This window comes from Lutra lutra, chromosome 4 (genome assembly GCF_902655055.1).
Source record: "Lutra lutra chromosome 4, mLutLut1.2, whole genome shotgun sequence".
Taxonomy (NCBI): Eukaryota; Metazoa; Chordata; class Mammalia; order Carnivora; family Mustelidae; genus Lutra; species Lutra lutra.
In genome coordinates, this window is record NC_062281.1 from 183,514,067 (window position 1) to 183,536,419 (window position 22,353).

Consider the following 22,353-nt stretch of genomic DNA (forward strand, 5'->3'; position numbering starts at 1 on the left):
CTCTCTCCCTCTCCCCGGCCCCTCCCCACCACTCATGCTCTCACTCTCTCTCTCAAATAAATAAATAAAATCTAAAAAAAAAAAAAATCACTGGTTTTTAGCTCCCAGGGCACACAGCTCTTGACCCGGTTCCACCAGGGCTGAGAACACAGAAGAAAACAGGGGCCTCACTCACATCTGTCTGGAGGTGTGCAGGGGCTTCCGAGTTGTCATTCAGCCTCCGAACACTGTCATAGTGCTCTCCGCACCGATATGCGATATGTAACTCCCTCACGCTGCTCTTCTCTGTGCCACGAATCTGCAGGCAAAAGGGGAGACAGATGCCAGCGAGGATCTGGATGGTGTCAAGTCTGGGAGGGAAAGGCCCCCTGGGTTGTCCAGGAAGCCCAGTCAGCAGGCTCTATGCACACATGAATTCAGGATAGGCTGGGATATGCCAGAGGGCAGGGCCGGAAGAACAGATACAGGACAACCATCTGCTGCGACAAGAGATTTGGTGCTGCACACCTGGACTCTGGGCCCTGTGTTTTCAGCCTCTGATTTAATTTGTGGGGAAAAAAATAAAGGAAAGACTCTTAAAAAAAAAAAAATGCTTAAGTAACTTCTGAATTCTCTTTCTCCCACCCATGTTACATAGGCTTCAAACTGCTTAATGTGTAACTATATGGAAATTCATCCACATGAAAAAAATATAGTCAAAAGCCAGAGCAGATTTACGAAGAAGTTAGAGCAGCTTATGTTTTAGAGGCTTCTGCACCCCTCAGCCCCTCCATGCACAGGCCCTTTCCAGGGTGGAAGGCCCAGGGGCTGAGACAGATTTGTTCAGTTTGAAGCTCAAACAACCTGGGGCCCTCTTTGAGAAAAAGAATACAAAATTACAAATATTAAATTGCTATAACCCCTCCCAAGACCTTGAAAGGGGACTACGAAAAAGAGGGACTCGACACTCAGAGTAAATCCACCCATTGTTAAAACAAAAATAGCATTTTCCATCAACTGCATACTAAGAAATTAACAAGAACAAATTCAAAAATTAACAAGAACAAATTCAAAAATCTCACTTAAACCAAATTCAAAACAAAACGTGATACAGTCAAGCAGTACTACTGCGTGGCCCAATGATGAAGGCGCTGTTCCAAAGTACGCCACGCGAACGGTGCCCACGGAGCGCAGCCCGACAAGAACGGTCTTCCCTGAAATTGTGCTGTACGGAAGCCCTGACGGTCAGGCTGGGTACGCCCCCAAGAAACCACCGCCTCCACAGAAACTCTGAAGTGAGTCGGAATCTGTCCCTTAGAAAGCCCAGTAACTGTTTCTTTGTTAAACACCAAAACATCAGCACCTCTTGTTTCTACTGAAAGTCATAGGTAGTAAGGTTCTGCCATTAATTCAAACAGTATCTATGGTCTAAAACACAACAAAAGCCGGAACCACACAAGTCTAGAGATCAGAACCATGGAAATTTCCTCCAGGTGGAATACTTAGGTCTCAAAATACAGACAGTCTGGTTTTGACATATAATAGAGCGATTACCAATTATCTCTCTTGGGAGGGGTTAAAGCAATTATAAATTAAATCTCCAGGAAGAGTAATGGAAAAGGAAACTAGTTGATTAGAATCTTTGAATGACATTGTCCCTAAAATACGTACATATTTAAATAATAGTAATATACACACAGTATGGATAGGAGAAAATAACTGGAATAGTCACCAAATTGTTAACTGTGATGTTCAGGGGGAAAGAGATTACAGAGGACTTTCACTTTCTATGCTACACATGTCTACACTCTTCACAGAAGCACATACTCCATTTGTAACGAGGGAAAAAATGCAGGTTTCAGGGTCTCGATGTTGTGAATACAAGTCTACTCATTATTCATGCAAGAGCTCTTATCCCAGATAGTAGCAACCAATGCAGTTTCAATTCTTAAATTTTCTAAGATCCAGGGCACCTGAGTGGCTCAGTAGGAAGCCTCTGCCTTTGGCTCAGGTCATGATCTCAGGGTCCTGGGATCGAGCCCCACATCGGGCTCTCTGTCAGCAGGGAGTCTGCTTCCTCATCCCCACCCCCACCTGCCTCTCTGCCTACTTGTGATCTCTCTCTGTCAAATAAATAAATAAATTTTTAAGAAGTTTTATAAGATGCTTCAAAGGGGAGTGGGAAGATGGAGGAGATCCAGTGCACAGTTCCATTATACAGCAATTATATTTATTTTAAAAACATATACTTTCAAAAAAACAAAACAAAAAACCAAAACATATACTTTCAGTGTTTAGCAATCCATGAAAAAGAATACTACAGAAATATATGTGGAAAACAAATTCTAACTATGCAGAATTATCTTCCACAACTACCTAGGTAATAAAAAAAAAACTTAAAAAAAAACAGTTAGGGGAGCCTGGGTGGCTCAGTCAGTTAAGCAGCTGCCTTTGGCTCAGGTCATGATCCCGCATCGGTCTCCCTGCTTGGTGGGGAGTCCGCTTCTCCCTCTCGCTCTGCCTACTTGTGCTCTCTATCTCTCTGTCAAATAAAAAAATACAATCTTTTTAAAAAATAAAAATAAGACAAACAAAAAAAGTTATTGGAGTTCCTGGGTGGCACAGTCGGTTAAGCATCCGATCTTAACTTCAGCTCAGGGCATGATATCAGGGTCATGGAATCAAACCTCTGCACTCAGTGCGGAGTCTGCTTGTCCCTCTCCCTCTGCTCCTTCCCTCCCCACGCACACACACTCACACTCTCTCCCGCTCTCAAATAAATAAATAAAATCTGTAAAAACAGTTCTCAATGGAGGGAAAGGGAGACTGTGGTTACTAAGTTGGCCCAGATTATTTTTCATCAAGAATAGGGTCATTATGCTATAAATTCAAATGATCTTGATGACTTCTGCTAAACAGTAAAACTTTAATGACCAAAAACTGAGACCATGGAACCAGTAACCAGTATTCTTGGTTGTAAGACCAACCTTAGAAAGAGAGAATCTCGGAAAATATGACCATGTTCCCTGGTGTTGGTCCACCTGACAAAACTGCCCCAAAACAAAATGTGTACAGTCACTGTCCCCCCCGTCCCTACATCTCGCACCGACCCATGAGCATCCCGTTTATTCCGCTCTAAGAGAATTTCATTAAAGGATGTTATGACAGATGCAGAAGACTACATACTTCCATTAATAGAACATTCTGAAAAGGCAAAATTGTAAGAGGTAAATGACATTAGTGTTACAAGAGGCAAGGGGTGGGGGGAGAGGGAACTATGACTGCAAATGGCCATGAGGTGACTTTTCGGAGTCATGGAAATAATCTGTATGTTGACAGTTGTGGTAGTGACATGACTGTGTTTGTCAAAACACACAGACGTATACGTCAGAGAAGGATGAATTTTGCTATATGTAAACTGTCTCTATAAACTTTATTTTTAATGAGGAAAGGCTAGACACAAGCAATTTACAAAGAAATACGTATGTGCAGGTGGTATATTTAAAAAACGAGGGGAAAAAAGGTCATCACTGCCTTTATGAAAATAATGAGAGAGATGTGTAAGAAGCGTGTACATGTGCACACAGACGCATCTCCGTGTGCGCAGATGGGCTTCAAACAGGTATGAGACCACTGTGATGTGTCTCTTTTCCAGGTTCGGCAAACAGTGCACATGAATGCCACGGATACACACTAACATGTTAACAGTAATAATCTCTGCATAATATGACACTCTGGGTGATTTTTACTTCCTTTTATGGGCTTTTCTGAAGTTTCAAAATTTTCTATGATTAACATGTTTTAGCTAATTTAAAAAAAACAACTTAGAAATGGGGAAGTGAAGGGAAGAAGAGAGGACTAACAAATCCTATGCACAGTTTTTAGGAGTGGAGCCACAACGGGAAAAGCAGTGCTCTGAATGCAAGGATGAAGAGTAAGGGGATGGTAGCCTAGAGACACTTTCCCCCTGACCTGTGGCTTTCCATACTCCAGAACGTTTGGTTTGATGGACTGTTTGGAGGAGAAGAGGTTAATTTAGGATACCAAAGGTAATGAAAGGTGAAAACAGGTGAATGGACAAGTACTTCATGACACGGGCCGGGGGACCACACCGAGTACGTGTTGTTAAAATCTTATTTGCTGTAGAAAAACCACTAAAACCATTCTGTGTGGCTGGGCAGAGCACAGAACAGAGCTTGACATCCTAGGCATGAAATATATTTTGCTGTTCAGAACACACTTTTTAGCAACACTTACTGAGTGCATTTGGTTTTTGTCTCCCTCCACATAAAAAAACAAAACATACACGTGGGTTAGGCATACCTCCAACCGGAATTTGTAGGCCCGAATCCTCTGGATTCCCACTTTACTATTTTCTACAACGTGATCTAAAGTATTTCCATATTAGGCTGTCGGCCCTCAAATTACCCCGTTAACTGACTGCTAAATAATATATATTTTTTAAGTTGTTATTTAAAGTCAAGTTAGTTAACAGTGTATTAGATTCAGATGTACAATTCAGTGACTCAACACTTCCATAGGACACCCAGTACTCATCACGAGTGCCCTCCTGCAACCCCAGCATCCTGCTGAATAATACTGTTAACCTTCTAAAGGTCTGTGCCTTATACTTCAGACTCCCTATGTACATAGCACGGGGTTTAATTCAAAGCCACTGGCAGCTTCCCGTCTGTGGTTAGGCCAGCAGTCCAAGTGACCCTGTACAGTTCAGTATCACCATCTCTGGACACCCCCAATGCTAATTTATAAGTAAGAGCTTAAGACAAGTCCCCCAGTAGGTGACCTACCTGCCACAAAGGGGCATTAAGTTGATGAATCACCACATTCAACTGATGATTTCTTGCAAAGGCTACGATTGCATCATTGCCAGCAAAGGTTCCAGGCTTTGCCAAACTGGCCACTGCACAAAACAGGAGAGAGAGGAAAATGAACTCTTTGGAATGGAAAAATCCAAGTGCAAGCATGCATTGGTATTTGCTTAGTTCCAAATAGTATGAAACAGAAGGATCCATCTGAGAAATTCGTAAGCTCTGTCACAACCAGGAATTCAGTTGGTTGCACAGTATGTCGTCTGCTACTCGGAAGAGTACCAATCATTCATAAAGAAAGGAGTCATTTCTTCCCTCATTAACTACTTACTGACTGTTTCCTATATGCCTAACTGTAAGACTGGAAACGGAACAACAACCAGAGTAACCTTCAGTTTGCATTAATGAGTGTGATTAGGTGTTAAGCATGGCTCTACTCACTTCCGGATTATTATTTTTAATCCTCAAAACTCTCTGAAAGAGACAGCATCATGCACACCATCCTCCAGGTAGAGCAGTTTGTAACTGAGCCCAAGGTCACAGAGCCAGTACATGGCAGAGCAGAGACTGCATCCCAGGCAGCCTGATTCCAAGCCCTGGCACTTGGCCACTCCGTTACACAGCTGGTCACAATCTGAGCTCAAGGAGTCTACAACCAGTGGGGGACAAACAACAAGAAAACAGGCTGATGCATAAGTGTCGCAGGGAAGGGATGTACAGTAAGGAACTTGGCCTCGGGGCGCCTGGGTGGCTCAGTGGGTTAAGCTGCTGCCTTCGGCTCAGGTCGTGATCTCAGAGTCCTGGGATCGAGCCCCGAATCGGGCTCTCTGCTCAGCAGGGAGCCTGCTTCCTCCTCTCTCTCTGCCTGCCTCTCTGCCTGCTTGTGATCTCTCTGTCAAATAAATAAATAAATAAAATCTTAAAAAAAAAAAAAAAAAAAAAAAGGAACTTGGCCTCACCCAGAGAGGTCTGGCCTTTGTCCCTGACTCATAGGTAATAACCTCTAAACCCTTGAAATTTCCCACGTGAAAGGATGATGGGCCCCTTGGCCCCATTTGTGTTTATACTGATGAGGTGACTCATAGTGGGCCTCTCTGGCCACATGATGGTAGGAAGACCTGGGGGACTGGGAGCTGGATACTGAGAGCAACCACCTAGGCAGTCAATCAATAATAGCTATGTAATGAGGCCCCAGTAATCCAAACGTGGAAGTCAGGGGGCTCCCTGGCTGACAGTATTCTGTGATTGTGTAACCTTCCCTGACTCTAGCCCTTGGCTAATTTTGATCCATATCCTTTCCTTGCAAAAAATTGTAACTGTGAGTATAACCACCGTCAGTGAGTTCTGAGTCCTTCTAACAAATTATTGAACCTGAGCCTGCTTCTGGGAAACCCCCAATTTGCAATTGGTATCAGAAGAGGGAAGTCGGGTTCTTGGGTGGCTCAGTCGTTAAGCGTCTGCCTTCGGTTCAGGTCATGATCCCAGGGTCCTGGGATTGAGCCCCACATTGGGCTTCCTGCTCCTCCCACTCCCCCTGCTTGTGTTCCTGCTCTCACTGTCTCTCTCTCTCTCTCTCTAATACATTTTTAAAAATAAAAAAAAAAAAAAGAAAGAAAGAAGAGAGCAAAGTCTTATGAGAGACTGTGCCCCCAAACCCTGCCGTCTGGCTGACTCCAGGTCAGGACCACAACCCAGTCTGGCAGTGGGAGTGGGAGGTAAGGCGTATCAGACAAGCTTCTCAGCAGACAACTACACTGACTCCTAAAGGGCGAGCAGGAGACAGAAGAGGAATGGATGACGTTCCAAGCAGAGGCGAGAGAGAGAGGATGAGCTTGTGCGCTATACAGTATGGCGCGAACTTGGGACTGCCGAGAGCCGGGGGTCGGGGAGCAGAAGACAGAGTGGGAAACAGCAAGAGACGAGGATAGAGAACTAACAAGAGCTGAAGAGTTCAGACTTTATCCTCAGGTCCGTGGGGAGTGGCCAACAGGTTTTTGATGGGAAAAGAGGTCTTAGATATATGTGCATTTAGCTCACTACTCTGGCCACAATGTGGAAGACAAACTCAAGGGGTCAAGAGGCAATGGAATCAGTCCAAAAAGTACTGAAGAAGTCTAAGCAAACGTCCCCCGAGACTTGATTTTATGAGGGAGAAGCGGTGAAAGAAAAAGACGTGGAGGTAGAAGTGACAAGCCTTCATAAATGACTGGGCATAAGAGAGGGGGAGAAGGCACTGAGCATACTCAGGTCTCTGTACAGTTGGAGAGCCAGAGTCTAAAGGAAAGAACAATCCTAAACAACACAGCCATCCACCAGGGTAACCAGGCCCTAAAGAATTAAGTGAGCCGTTTATTTATTCACTTAACAAACGTCTTCCGAGTGCCTACCACGTGCCAGGCAGTGCCACTTTGCGGAACAACCACAGTCCTTGTCCCAAGAATCTCACGGTGTAAAAAGGCAGGCAGGCGTTAAAACCACATTAACCAGAAGAGTGATACACAGAGTAAGTCCAGGCTTCTGGTGACCCGCAAATGGAATGTGTAGACTTCTCGGGTCCTTTCATTCCGCTATGGCAGCCAGAGCCACCTCTCACACCTCTGATGCTCAAATTCTTACAGAGCACCAACCAGCCATCAGGCAAACCCAGTGACATTTCAACAACACAGCCTCCCACTGCACATCGACAGGGACCATCACATCATGCTGGTGGCTGCAGGCTGGAGTCCCCTGTCCTGCCGCACCCCAAATCTACCACGTGACTCCACTGCAGATATCCACAGGGGATTCTCCAGTCAAAGTGAAAACTTTCTCCATCCAAAATGATATTTTACTTGGACGAATGACACCATTCATTTTATATAGCACTAAACTGCAAAACTTGCCCTGTAGACCCACACTTGTCAACAGCTGACCATCTGGTAACCTGGCATCTGCCAGACAGAAATTGAGCCAGAGAGAGGAACCATCAGAACTCAGTGAATGACAAAAACTACTCATGGAGAGGGGTGGTTTGCTGCTGGGCCCCTTTGCTGCTGGTGCCTAATGAATGAGTCCTTTCCTAGGTAGGAATGAAAAAGGCTTTGGGGTCATGGATAGTTTCCCTGCCAAAGGTCTTCCTCCTGCTGCCCTCTCTCTCGATGGAGGATATAAGGATACAACTACCCAGCCATTCTCCAGAACGTTCCAAATCACCTTTGTCTCCTCCTCCTCCCCTCCTCCAATGAGGCCTGTCAATTACGATACCAAACTGTGTCCTAGCTTGAACTCTACTGATTACCCCACGTAGCTGGTGGAGACTCTCTTAACGTTTCATCTGGCCAATGTGGACAGGCTTCTAACTCATCCTCTTTCTCCATCCATTCCTGACATGGCATCCACAATTAGTTCTCTAAAACACAGAACGATCCTGTCTCTTTCTTAGTAAGGGTATTATGTGCGCCCTGTGATGATAATGTTAGTTGTAAAATACAAATATATCAACACCTTGTTTAGTAGATCCTTAAAGTTGTTTTTTTGTTTTTTTGAGATTTTATTTATTTACTTGAGAGGGAGAGAGCGAGCACAAATGGGGGAGAGACAGAGGGAGAAGCAGACACCCCACTGAGCGGGGAGCCTAATGCGGGGCAGGGCACTATCTCATGACCCTGAGACCATAACCTGAGCTGAAGGAAGATGCTTAAACGACAGAGCCATCCAGGTACCCCGAACCTTAAAGTTTAAAAGCTCAAATGTACTAGGGCTCCTGGGTGGCTCAGTCAGGTAAGCATCAGACTCCTGATTTCAGCTCAGGTCATGATCTTGGGGTCCTGGGATCAAGCCCCATGTCAGGTTCTGCGCTCCCCAGGGACTCTGCTTCTCCCTCTCCCTCTGCTCCTCCCCTGTGCACACTTTTTTTTTCTCTCTCTCTCTCCCTAAAATAAATAAGTAAAAATCTTTTAAATAAAAGGCGGGGGAAGCTCATATGTACTTTCTTACTAGATCTGAGCTAATTTAAATCATTGACTTGACTCAAAGAAAAGTGGTTGTGTTTGGGTTTCTGGTGAGAAATTAAAATGACTACTGCTTTTTCTGATTACAAAAACAATACGCAGGCGCCTGGGTGGCTCAGTGGGTTGAGCCACTGCCTTCAGCTCAGGTCATGATCCCACGGTCCTGGGATCAAGCCCCGCATCCAGCTCTCTGCTCAGCAGGGAGCCTGCTTTCCTCTCTCTCTCTCTCTCTGCCTGCCTCTCTGCCTACTTGTGATCTCTCTGTTAAATAAATAAATAAAATCTTAAAAAAAAAAAAAGCAATACATGGTCATTTTGAAAATCAGAAAAATATGCAGAAGAACATTTAAAGTTGTCATAGTCCCGCCACCCCTAGACAGCTGGCATTTATTAAGAACTTATTCTAATTATATTATCTAATTTAATCCTTATCAAAAACCCTATAAATTGGTGTTATTATATCTTGAAGTTGTTGAAAGTAAGTGGTTTCTGAAAAATAAGCAGAGCCAAGAATTACCAACCATAAAATGTTAGGACTTAGCCACTTTGCCTGGCGTGTGTGTGTGTGTGTGTGTGCGTGTGTTTATGTACCTTTCAAAATGAAGATCAGTCTGTATACATTTTATAGGCTTCTTTGACCCCCCCCCCACTGAATAAGAAGTTCTAAATAGCTTTTCAGGTTAATTAACAGCATCACTTTTATTAAGGGTACAGATACCTTAACCTATTGATTCCCAACTGCCCAGCATGCTGCCTATTACAGAGCAGACAAATATTTGTTGAATAAATGAATGCCATCATTTATGAACTGAAACCCCTGACTGAGAGGGTGGGGAATGCTGATGGATTTAATTACCCAATGCATTACTCCTGGAGGATCCAGTGTCCCACGGTGAACCTACCATGTTTCTCAAAAGGAATGTCATCTTCTACAAAGGGTTCAAAATCTTCCCGCTGCTTTATCATGTAATCCACTGTCTCTTGTCGGTGCTTGAGATGATTTCGTGAGTGTCCCTCCAACTGATCACCAAGTGCTCTGAACAGGCAATTGCTATCAAAACAAAAATGTTGGTCAAGACCTTTTAAAAATGAACTTAATTCATCTGAAACGACGACGCTTTGCACTAGGCCACTGATGGGAATCATTCCCCTAGAGATAAAGCCTCAATTCTGACAGTCCAGGATTCTTCCCAAATACTGTGGGGAGAGCACTAGGGCAGGCATTCAACCACATACCTTCTTGAGAGGCTACAAACTGGACCTCATTCCCCACTTAGCAGCTAGCTGACTCAGGAAAGACGATGAACTTCCCCAGTCTCAGCTGCTTCAATACATGAAGGTGGTGATACAGTAACCGCCTGAAGACAGGGTCCAGACATTACAGGCCATTTCACATCTAAGGACTATGATTCCCAGAGGCCCTTCCCAAGTAATAAATCCTATCTACCGCCTCTTTTCTGAAACGAGCTCCGCTGCAGCTGCCCAGCTACCATCATTCATCTAACAAAGAGTAGCCAAAAGACAGCAATTTGTCAAGCTCTTAATACAAGCAATTGAACTCTACATTCTGTTTGGGTCCTATAAACATAGTGGAGAAGACCAGGAGAAGGAAAGCCCGTGGACAACACAAAGCTGTACTATGCAATGACACTCTCCCTCCTTGACTCCTCTCCTCCCACCTAGGGAGCCACAAAGCCACTATTACTCCTGCCAGATGGAAACTTTAAACGCCATTTTTTGTTTCTCAAATTAAAATGCTGATAATAAACTTTAAGAGCTATCTTTACTTGGAAACTCCTCAAAGGCTTCTAAAATTTCAAATTGTGGGGCACCTGGGTGGCTCAGTGGGTTAAGCCGCTGCCTTCGGCTCAGGTCATGATCTCAGGGTCCTGGGATCGAGCCCCGCATCGGGCTCTCTGCTCAGCAGGGAGCCTGCTTCCTCCCCTCTCTCTGCCTGCCTCTCTGCCTACTTGTGATCTCTTTCTGTCAAATAAATAAATAAAATCTTTAAAAAAAAAAATAAAAATAAAAAAAAAAATAAAAATAAAATTTCAAATTGTATCACAAATACAGAGCCCAGACACACGGAAACCAAAACAAGACAAACACCAACTAGTATCCTTAAAACTAAGGCAATAAGCCATTGGGAAGCCCAACAGTTGCCCAGTTTCACACCAAACTGTCCGCTCTTCCAAGTGAAGAGTAAACTCATCGCAAAATATAAATCATTACTTCCATAACTTCAGACCTAAATGTGCAAGAGAAAGAGGTTTTTTGATTCTCAGAAAAGTGAGTTTTCAACAGAAAGTTATGGAGAAGGCAGGAATCTCTTCAAGCATATAAAGACATATACTTTATTTATTTATTTGTGAAGGCAGAGGAGAAAATTTAAAGAATGCAGGTTCTATAAACTATAAACTAGAAACCAAAAAATTATGCATCAATTTGGGATAAGATTCTAGGACCAACTGGAATATAGCATTTGTGTATACTACACGGAGGTGTCTTTTACTAAAATACAACAGCCATCTTTTTTCACCGACGGGAAAAAAAAATAACCTAATGGATAAGATGTTCTCAACTTTAAGCTTTTCTCTCAAACTTCTTTAAACCCTTAGTACCTGCCACCACGAGTCAGTCTACTTTTGGGGGGTGCCTGGATGGCTCATACTCTTGATGTTGGCTGAGGTCATGATCTCAGGGTCATAGGATCAAGCCCCGCGTTGGGCTCTGTGCTCAGCACAGAGTCTGCTTGTCGGCACATGTGCTCTCTCACTCTCCCTCTAAATTAAATAAATAAATGAATGAATGAATAAATTTTTTTAAAGATTTTATTTATTTGACAGACAGAGATCATAAGCAGGCAGAGGCAGGCAGAGAGAGGTGGGGGGTGGTGGGGGGCGGGGAAGCAGGCTCCCTGCTGAGCAGAGCCCAATGTGGGGCTCGATCCCAGGACCCTGAGATCATGACCCAAGCCAAAGGCAGAGGCTTAACCCACTGAGCCACCCAGGCACCCTAATAAATAAATAAAATCTTAAAAAAAAAAAAAGAGGTGTGATTTAGCACAAAATTATGTATTTAGTTATTTTACATTAAATTCATGGTATTCAGCAGAAAGTAACATGCTTTCTAAGAACTTTCAGTAACATGGGCAAATGTTCTCCATACAAGCCAAAAAACAGGGATAAAACTACATACGCTGCGTGAGCTTGACCATGTCCATCTGCACACTATATATACACACAGAAAACACACACAAATGTATGCAAACGCTGAAACCATCGCTTACGTGGCTCTTACGATTTGCCACAGACTGTTCTGAACACTTAATGTGTACTAGATGTGTTTAGTCCTCACAACCCTCTGGGACAGGTACTATCTCCCTCGGGTAACTTAGCCACGGTCACACAACCAGTAGATGGTGGCCCCAGGATTCAAACCCAGGCACCAAAAGGTTACCTGTAGTTATCCCTACACAGTGGAATTAGAAGTAACTGCTAAAAGTATTTTAAGATATGTGTCTCTATTTACCAAACTCTCCTTGAGCTCACTAAAAATAAGTAATGAAAATGAGAAATTAAGATCGACAAATCACTTTCTTTTCTGACAGCGTTACAAGAGAGTGATACAGGAAAACTGAACAAACACCACATGCTTAGCATAGTGGGCGGCCTCGGGGAGTCCAGCAAGAGCACAATTCGACCAGTGCCCAAAGGCCCCCTAGGAGATCCCGTTTGCCGAGCCCACACCTGAGCCCACACCTGAGCCCCATACACTAGGGCAGGGGCTTCTCCACACTATGGCCCTCTGGGGACAGCTCTGTTGTGGGGGCTGCGCACTGCACTACGGCCCTCTGGGGACAGCTCTGTTGTGGCGGCTGCGCACTGCACCTCAGCATGTTGACAAGCACCCTGGGCCTCAACCCCCTAGATGCCAGCGGCACCTCCACTGCCTCCCCGTCAGCTGGGGCAACCCAAACTGTCTCCAGACATCACCAAACGTTCCCTGGGGGAGCATCACTCATCTCCCAGTGAGAACCACTGCACTATCAGGTTCTATGTAAGGTCTTGCACTTGAGTTCACAAAAAAGAGCAATTACGTAAGTGGAGTGTAAGAGTTCTGGGTGCCCGGTGAGAGTTCAGCAGGAGACAATACTGTAACAGCCGCCGAAAGGACTAATGGCCTTCGAGGCTGCCACCATAGCAGTAAATGTGCAGGAAGGGCAGGGTGGGGGCAGGGGAGGGACAGGGCTTGTCCTCTTGGAGCTCAGACCACCGCTAGAGTACTAGATGCGATTCTAGTTACCACAGTTTCAGAGAGATATGTTCCGATGGGAAGTGGCTTTAAACCACAGGAGATGAAGAACATGAACTACAGCTTAGCCTAAAGCGGGCTCGGCAGGACACAAGATCTACCTCCAACTATGTGTCATGGTGAGAGGCGCGCTGTTATTTGTACATTAAAACTAAAACACGGGAACTCCAGAGACACAGATTCGGGCAAATGAAAGGAAATTTTAACTCTATGGAAACAAGTCATAAACTAAGGATCTCGTAAATTTCCGTCTACTGGCAATCCTCGGTGTCTACATATGTGCTCTACACAAGGGCAGCCAACAGCTACGTGTGATTACTGAGCACGTGAAACGTAGTTAATCGAAACTGAGGCGTGTTGTAAGGATAAGATACTGGATTTTGAATAGTATTTTAAGACATAAAATATCTCATTAAAAATGTTTATATTGACTCTGTCAAAACAATAATATTTTAACATACCAATATTGTGACATATATTAAAATTAGTTTCACCTGTTTCTTTTTATTTTTTTTAATGTAGCTAATGGAAAAATTTTAGATTACATATTGGATCCTGTTTTATTTCTATTGGACCAGCACTGGTCTAGATCACTGATTCTCCAAGTATGATCCCTAACTACTTGAAAACTTATTTGAAATGAAAATTCTCAGGCTTCACCCCAGGCCTACTGACTCAAACATTCTGGGTTTAAATCCAAGAACCTAGCTCCTCGAAATGGTTGTGTTGCATTCAAAAGTTTGAGAAACACTAGCCTAAAATCTAGACTCCAGCTCCATGGTTTGCAATTACGGCTGCATATTAGAATCACCTGTGGACATTTTAAAGGTTATCAATAACCAGGTTCCACTGCCTGAGATTCTGGTATAGTTGATCTAGAAGAGGCCCAAACACTGTATTTTTTCCAAAGTTCCCTAAGTGTGCCAGCAAGGTTGAAAACCAGTGAGCTAGAAGCAGAGCAGCTGTCCACGGGATGCCGGTGACAAGGTGATGTGGCAGTACCCTTCCATCATTAGAATCCTAAGATTCCAAAAGCAAAACAAAAATTAAAAAATAACTTGCTTAGGAGAGATAAATGGTTAAAATTAGTGATTCTTTAACGTTTTCATTGTAGAACACTACTAATCAGTATGTAGTTGAGGCCAACATTTAGTAAGATGCAACTAGACACTGTTCAGAGATGCTAATATTGTACTGCCTAATCCAATCAGACATTCTTTTCACACTATGCCAATCATGTTTTTAAGGACAACACCAAGGTTAAAATATTTCTTTGTTTTGAAACTGAATCTAATTTATGTTGGCCCTCCCTCCAGACAACAGGACAAATACAAAGGCGGCCCATGATGCATGACAAAACCCCGTAAGTAGCTCCGAGATTAATGTAGGCTAAACTGACTCATCTCACGTAAAGGCTACATTAGAGGACAGCAGGTGCCCAGAGGTGCCAGGATGCTCTAAGTACCATACCGCCTACGGTGAATATGCCTCCACAGTGAGATGCTAGGTCAGGCTACTCAATATGGTAATCAGACCAGAATGGAAAGACCAAAGAGTGGAGGCTGTCAACTTCTGTTATCATAACTTCATTATATTTCACCAAGAGTACTCAATAAATATTAATAAAGAATCTGACGATACCTACTAAGCCATCACATACACAGGGAACCCCATTCACTGCACAGTGATAAAGCCTGTTGTCGTTATATCCAAAAGCACCACAACACTAGAAGGCTGAACCACAGCCCATCTCATGGTCCCCATGGGAAGAATGTGTGAACAGAGAGGGGTGAGCCTCATGGAACACACAGAAGGAATTATCATTTTAGCTAACATTGTCTCAAGAACAGAGACCCCGGAAGGGAGAGTCATGAACATTCCTCTGGCCTCCGCAGCCTCCCTGCCAGTGTTCTACCCTTCTACCCTGATACTCCTGCATCCGAAGCAACTCCTGTCTCTCTAAAAAATAATGCGCTCCTGTGCCTTTACATGTATTATATTACTCCTCAGCCTGGAATGTTCTCTTGGCATATTCCCATTGGTATGGGGATGACCCAGTCTGAGTATGACCTCCTCTGAGAGGCAGCTGGTATGGTGTAAGCTCACTGAATATTGGACGAATCAATGAGAAGGCCTCCCTGATCGCTTCAGGAAGTGCTGGCCACTTCTCAATAGTACTATAATCGGCCACTGTTAAAAATATACCAAACTGTAATTATTTATATCATCCATTCTCAAAGTGGGGCCCAGTTTGGGAGAGGGGAAGGTAGCTCTGAGACCCTTTCGGGGTATTCCTGAGTTCAAAACTAAGATGTTACTTATCTTTTGCACTCTTACTCTCCCACAAGTATACAGTGGAGATTTCCAGAGCTTACGTGATACATAGGTTATCATTCTGACAGTTAATGGAATGGGTGTTTGTGTAGTCTTGTATTTCTAATTTTTGCTTTCCTTTCAAATACAGTAAATATTGATAGCTTTAACCCACATAAACAAAAGCTCTTTGGAGTTCTCAGTAATTTTCAGGAGTGTAAAGGAGTCCCTAGGTCAAAATGTTTGAGCTCCCTTTCTCATTTATCTCTTACTAGGCTGTGAACTCCTTAAGTATCTTAGTCATCAATGGGTTCCCAAATCTTGGCTCAACCAACGTTTGCTGAATTAACTAAATTATGTTCTCTTGGGGGCAGAGCAGAGGAGAGGTAGTACCCCCAAAGTTTTCCATCGCATTGTGAGAGCTCCCTCAGGATTTTACAGTTCCCTGTGCTGCAATTCCTGCTCAGAAGCAACCTTCTGTTGAGTACTTCAGTTTCCCCGGCATCCTGACATTGAGAATACCATGTCCAGTATAAAAGACACAAGCACTCCAATCATTTGCAAGGAAGAGCCTCCCTCAATCCCAGTGTAAAATATTCAACTGTAAAGTATTTTAGTTTATACAGCAGTGTCTCGTGCTTGTAAGTTTGATTAGGGGAAGTAAGGCCCAGAATAGTTCATAAACTATATTTGATGAAATCAAAGTACTAGGCTAAAAGCAAGACACAGCAAAGCAAGTCTTTAATGGCAGTGACTCCACTAAGAAAACGTCCCTTTGTGAGCCCCTCCTGAGGGTGTAGTTGGCCTCTGTGACATTTTTATCATTCATTCATACAACAAAAATGCACTGCATGCCCTCTATGGACTAGGCACTATGCTAGATGATGGTGAGTAAAACGCAACCAAACTCTAAAGCCAAGTGTCTAAGCACCGAACATATGCAGGAAAAGATGGGAAATATCAATTAGTGCCAGTTCATACACTGTCTTGATCAATAAAGTACAGTGTGATGTGAAATAAAAAAAAAAAAAGACACTTTCTTCCCTCTTTTCCATGCTTAGTAAGTAAGGCAATTCTATATGGTCTTGAACCTCATCTTATTCCTCCCTCTGCCCTTTCTGATCCTTTAAATGAAGGGAAGAACAGCAGCAGCCAGGCTATTATTAATATTGTCTCTTCCAGAGTGACACACCCTGGCAACCAGACTCCCTCTGACCTACCCCTGCAATGAGGGTGCTAACTGTTCTCCCCCCCCCTCTTCTTTTTCCTGCTGTCATCCATGCTTCTGGATCCATATCCCCTTCCCTTTCCCCATTTTCTCCCTCCCATCCCACTTATTTAGCTCGTGTTCCCTAAAAAAGCTTGCCCTAGATTCCAGTCTAAGCCCCAAGCAAGCTGGAGTTAAGCATCAGAGGAGAAACTCGGGCGCACAGAAGTCAGAACTAGAGAAGTTACCTTCAGTTCAGTGAACAACAGGCCCTCAAAGACCTAACTTCCTAAGTGTAAAAGGAGGGCAGCAGCCAACAGTAAGAACTCGAGAAGGACAGAGTGTTACACCAAGTGGAGCGTCGCCCCTTTCTCCCGGTCTCAGCATCGTTCTGACTGCCCTACGTTCTGTCCTGCTCTCCGAGGGACCAGCTCCAACTCATTCCTCCAGGTCTCAGCTTAAATATCACCTTTCAGAGAGGCCTTCCTGGGCACCTATCTAAAGGAGACTTGCTCCACTGCTGTCTCTTGGGACCACTTCACAGTTTCCTCGAGGCCTCTGCCACCATGAGGTCAATTTGAGACTACTCGAGCGTCCCGAGGGGAGGGATCCACCCCCACCCCCCTCCCTCACTGGGAAAGGGTGGCGCTCGGCGCCTCCTGAATGAATGAGCGGACGAGAGCGGGCGACGGTCGCCATGCCCCGCGCGTCCCCCGGCACCGCCTCCCGCGCTCCCGGGTCCGCCTCACCCGTCCCCCGGCACCTCCCGCAGCTTCAGCCCCAGGGCCTGCAGCTGGTTGGCGAAGCTGACGAACTCCTCCTCGCAGCCGCCGCCGCCGCCGGACTCCGGCCGGTTCCGCCGCTCTTTGGCCAGAGCCCGGCGCGCCGCCCGCTCGTCGCGCTTGCGCTCGGCCTCGGCTTTCCGGCTGCCGCTTCCCGGCCGGCCCTTGGCCGCTTGCTTTCGGGACATGGCCGCGACGCGCGGCCCGCAGCTGCAAGACGAAAAGCCGCAGGACCGCCCAGCGGCTGTCTCAGGTGCCAAGAAAGCGAAGCGGCGCGGGCGACGGAGCCCGGCGACGGCGACGCGGCCACCGCGCCTGCGCGGGAGCCGGGCTTTCCCGGGTCACGTGACGTACCCCGCCCCCTCCGCGCGGCTCTGTGGGCAGGCACCATAGAGAGCTCGCCTGAGAGAGGCAGAGGGGCACAGAGCTTTGTTGGCTCGGCTCTTCCCCCCCGCGGTGGGTGGTGCTCCGAGTGAGGAGCAGGTGGCTGCTGAGAACGAGGCAGGGGAAGGTCAAGGGGAGAAGGAGAAGGATTGAAAGGTCGGAGACCAGATCAGCGACCAAAGTAAGGAAAGAAAGGAAACTAAAAACTTTTTTTTTTAAGATTTTATTTATTTATTTGTCAGAGAGAGAGAGAGAGCGAGCACAGGCAGACAGAGTGGCAGGCAGAATCAGAGGGAGAAGCAGGCTCCCTGCGGAGCAAGAAGCCCGACGTGGGACTCGATCCGAGGACACTGGGATCATGACCTGAGCCGAAGGCAGCTGCCCAACCAACTGAGCCACCCAGGCGTCCTGGAAACTAAAAACTTTTAACTCTACTTCTGAGCCTACATTTGGGATAGGCCCGTTCACATGGTTCAGTCGTGTTTAATTATCCCCATATTACGGGAAATGGGATCTGAGAGGTTAAGGAATTTCCAGAAGATACCACAGCAAAGAAGCAGAGCTTTGCCCTGGTTCCAAAGCCCATAGGCTTTGTTTCTTTAATCCTTCCCTCTCCACCATCCTCATAAAGGGAGAGGTTGCCCTTGTCCAAAACTTCTGAAAACTCCGGGAATCTGGATTCCAATCTAGGGTGACACACCTAGGTTTGCCTCTAATTCTGGGTTTCCTGGGACGCAGGGCTTGTGGTTTTAAAACCGAGACAGTCCTCGATAAACCAGGATCGTTGATTACTCTAACTCACACCCACCTACTCTGGAACCTAACCCCACTGACAAGTAACCCCCTGTCTCCTGCAATAATCCCGTTGTTAAAAGGCAGACCGAGGCACACCAACATTTTCGAGGGTTTATCTTGGGCATACATCATGGGAACGGAGCTGTGCCAAACCAAAGGTGGCTGGGGACGGTCCTCCAACAGCAGCTAGGGGAGAGGATTTTATAGAGATTTTATAGAGAAGACAGGAAGCTAAGCCAGGAAATTATTTGATGGTTGTAGCATGAGCCGTTGACTTATTTGGGAAAACCTACTTGACTGTGCTTGGTTCTTAAGTTTCATTTTCTGGGATTTGAGTGCATTGAGTCTGGCTTAAGTTTTTGTTTGCTTCTGTAGTTACAAGGCATTACAGCCACCTTGGTCTAATAGCCTCCCCGTTTGGTTACCTTAACACCCTCTCCTCCCTCGTCTCAGCCCCTTTTCTTAATTCCTTCCCTTCCCATAGTCATGCTACTGCCTTCTCTTTATGGCCCTCTAAACTAATCTCACCATCCCTAGGAATGTTCCTAATGTTTCCGCCCATAGTAATTATCTTCTCACTCTACTTACAAGGTCCTCTTGGGTCATGGCCAAAAGCAGCATCTGCACACTCAGTTTCAACCAGCATCCGTATTTATCTCCCACCAGTAACTCTCATCTCAGGCCCTGTGCTGGATGCCCAGCGTAACTCCGAACCAAAGAGATAGGGGGATTGCCCTCAGGAAGCCCAGGTTCCAGTGGGACATATAGACAAGGAGACAGCAAATTATAATACTGCATAAGAAATGCTATCAAGGCAGAGGTATAGATGCCTTGGGGGGAAAAAGTGGAGTGAAAGATACAAAAAGGGTTCCCGGAAGAACTGAGTGCCAGGCTGAAGCTGAAAGGGTGAGAAGGACATGGGCAGAATGAAAGAGTTCAGAGGGAGGGGACAGTGTGCTCAGTTTTGAGAACTGAAGGAAGTACCATCTGACAGAATTACGAGGGCTTGAGCAGGAAGCGGAAGGAAAGCCCAACTCCAGCGCAATCTCCATAGAGCATACGAAGGGACTCAGCCCAAGTCCTTAGAGCCCTGGCAGGGCCATCTTGGGGACAGACATGATCAGGTGTATGTCTAGAAATACGTCTTCGGCTTTGATGAGGCGAATGAGTAGGGGGGGATGTCACATGGGAGGCTCCAAAGATGGATGACAGTGATGGGATTCTGGGTCAAGGACATGACGCTGGGTCTAGGACAGAGGCGAAGTGAGGGCGATTGGAAAGATAGATTCACATGCTAGTAAAAGCACCTAGAAGGGAACTGGACTGACTTGTCTTGGAATGTTTCACAGGCTTCACTGAAGTTCCTGAAATTCTTCCACTACAGATCCTTCTTTTGTTCTCAGGAAGAAAGAGTGTGAATTGTGCCTGGACCCACCTTTTCTTGCACAGACATTCCAAGGTCTTAGATGACCCCTCTGCTGTGTTTAGTAAGGTGGGGGGAGGGGACAGGAAGTGCTGGGAGTGCAAACCCCTGGACAGGAAGGCAGAGACCCAGGTTCAGGGCTGGGTCTATCACCAACAGATGCCACAAGCTTGGGTTGGTTACTCCACCTCCCAAGTTCCTTTTGCTCCTCTGTAAAATAGCAGCAATAACCGCAAGGACCAAATACAACAGTAAGGACAGTAATGACAGACTTCTGTGGGGTTACCGTGTGCCTGGCACTGCTCTCATTGCTTTACAAATACTGTCTTCTTTAGTCATTTCAACAACTCAATGAAATAGGTACTGTCTGAGGCACAGAGGGGTTAAGTAACTTGCCCAAAGTCACAAAGCCAGACCATTTCACTCCAGACGATATACCTTTTTTTTTTTTTTTTTTTAAGTAGGCCTCACACCTACCATGGGGCTTGAACTCACGACCCCAACATCAAGAGTCCCACACTCTACTGACTGGGCCAGCCAGGTATCCCAGGACTATATTATACTCTTAACCACTGTATTATACGACACACATAACTTTTCACAAACTGCACAAAACTCTATATAACACATAAATTATTTCATTATTAGCTCTCTTTCCCCCACATTCATTGTTAATACAGTCTTTCTACCACCTCTGTTATCACATATCACTGTTGTCTGATTTTCTATTTAAGTTTTTCTGTTGGGGCGCCTGGTGGCTCAGTGGGTTAAAAGCTCTGCCTTCGGCTCAGGTCATGATCCCAGGGTCCTGGGATGGAGCCCTGCATCAGGCTCTCTGCTCTGCAGGGAGCCTGCTCCCCCTCCCCAACCCAGCCTGCCTCTTTGCTTGCTTGTGATCTCTGTCTGTCAAATAAATAAATAAATAATTTTAAAGTTTTTCTGTGTTAAAGCAGATCATAACGGTTTAGAGCCTGATAGACCTAGATCTCCATCCTGGGTTCACCTTAGGTGAGTGATTTAACTTCTGAACCTCAGTTTACTATTCTGTCAAATGGCCATGCTGTTGTAGAAACGGGAGGGAGAGTTGTAGACATTAATAGAAACATAAAGCCCCAGGCTCACTAGCTTAACAGAGTTGCTTGAAACTTTTCTCTGTGGTGGAAAGCTCATGCGGGCAAGGCAAAGTCTGGCATTGCAAACTTCAGAAACCAGAAGAGGAAGGCCTGTCTTCACAAAACATATGGAAAGCCAGAATATGTGCAAATAGTGACAGAAATGCAAACACTTGTCCTTCTCATAAAATTCTTTTCTTCCAGAGGCCCACGGCCTTTTGGCCCATGCCTAGAATATCTTTTTACCTCTTTTTTTAAAGATTTTATTTATTTATTTGACAGAGAGAGATCACAAGTAGGCAGAGAGAAAGAGGAGGAAGCAGGCTCCCTGTTGAACAGAGAGCCCAACTTGGGGTTCGACCCCAGGACCCTGGCATCATAGCCTTAGCAGAAGGCAGAGGCTTAACCCACTAAGCTACCCAGGCACCCAATGTCTAGGCTTTTGAAGGAGCTAGTTGCTTGTCCCTCAGCAAAGAGCTGTGTTAGACGACATCTCCTTTTGAGTGGGAAGGAATAATGCTTATATGTTCTATCAAAAGGCCGAAGGGAAGGAGGACTTGTATGCTGAATGAATGCTCTACAAGCTTCATCGGAGTTAATTCAAAGACTCATAAACCTCACTGGGTGGCATGTAGTACAGGAGTCTCCCCTTATGTGCAGGGGACACATTCTAAGACCCCCCCCAGCAAGTGCCTGAAACCTCAGAAAGTACCGAGCGCTGTGTATACTATGTTTGTCCCTATACACACAAACGTATGGTAAAGTTTAATTTATAAATTAGGCACAGAAAGAGATTAGCAATAATAATGTTTAATGCCATAGAACAATTACAACAAAATACTGTAATAAAAGTTATGAGAGGGGCACCTGGGTGGCTCAGTCAGTTAAGTGTCTACCTTCGGCTGAGGTTATGATCTCAGGGTCCTGGGATTGAGCCCCGCATTGGGCCCCCTGCTCAGCTGGGAGTCTGCTTCTCCCTCTCCCTCTTGCTGCTCTTGTGCTCTTTCTCTCTCGCAAATAAATAAAATCTTTTTTTAAAAAGTTATGTGAATGTGGCTTCTCTCTCTTTCTCAAAATATCTTGTATTCACCTTTCTTGTGATGATGTGAGATGATAAGATGCCTGTGTGATGAGACGTGGTGAGGTGAAGGTGAATGACCAGGCGTATGATGTAGCCTTAGGCTACTATTGAACTTCTGACAATCCGTTAACATTACCAGGGAGAT

General features: G+C 45.3%; 1 protein-coding gene across 3 annotated transcripts in view; it reads right to left on the bottom strand.

Annotated features, from left to right (window-relative positions):
- Positions 1-17,733, bottom strand: part of OTUD3 (OTU deubiquitinase 3) — a 28,747-nt gene extending 11,014 nt beyond the window's left edge. For 2 of the 3 annotated variants that reach the window (XM_047726759.1, XM_047726758.1), the window contains exons 1-4: positions 17,381-17,733; positions 9,700-9,848; positions 4,788-4,900; positions 176-298 (exon numbers count right to left, since the gene is read on the bottom strand). In XM_047726759.1, the coding sequence (XP_047582715.1) occupies positions 176-298; positions 4,788-4,900; positions 9,700-9,848; positions 17,381-17,601 (606 nt within the window). In that variant the 5' untranslated portion in view covers positions 17,602-17,733. The remainder of the gene's footprint in view (positions 1-175; positions 299-4,787; positions 4,901-9,699; positions 9,849-17,380) is intronic. The other variant, XM_047726760.1, reaches the window with a different exon arrangement.
- Between the last annotated feature and the right edge of the window lie 4,620 nt (positions 17,734-22,353).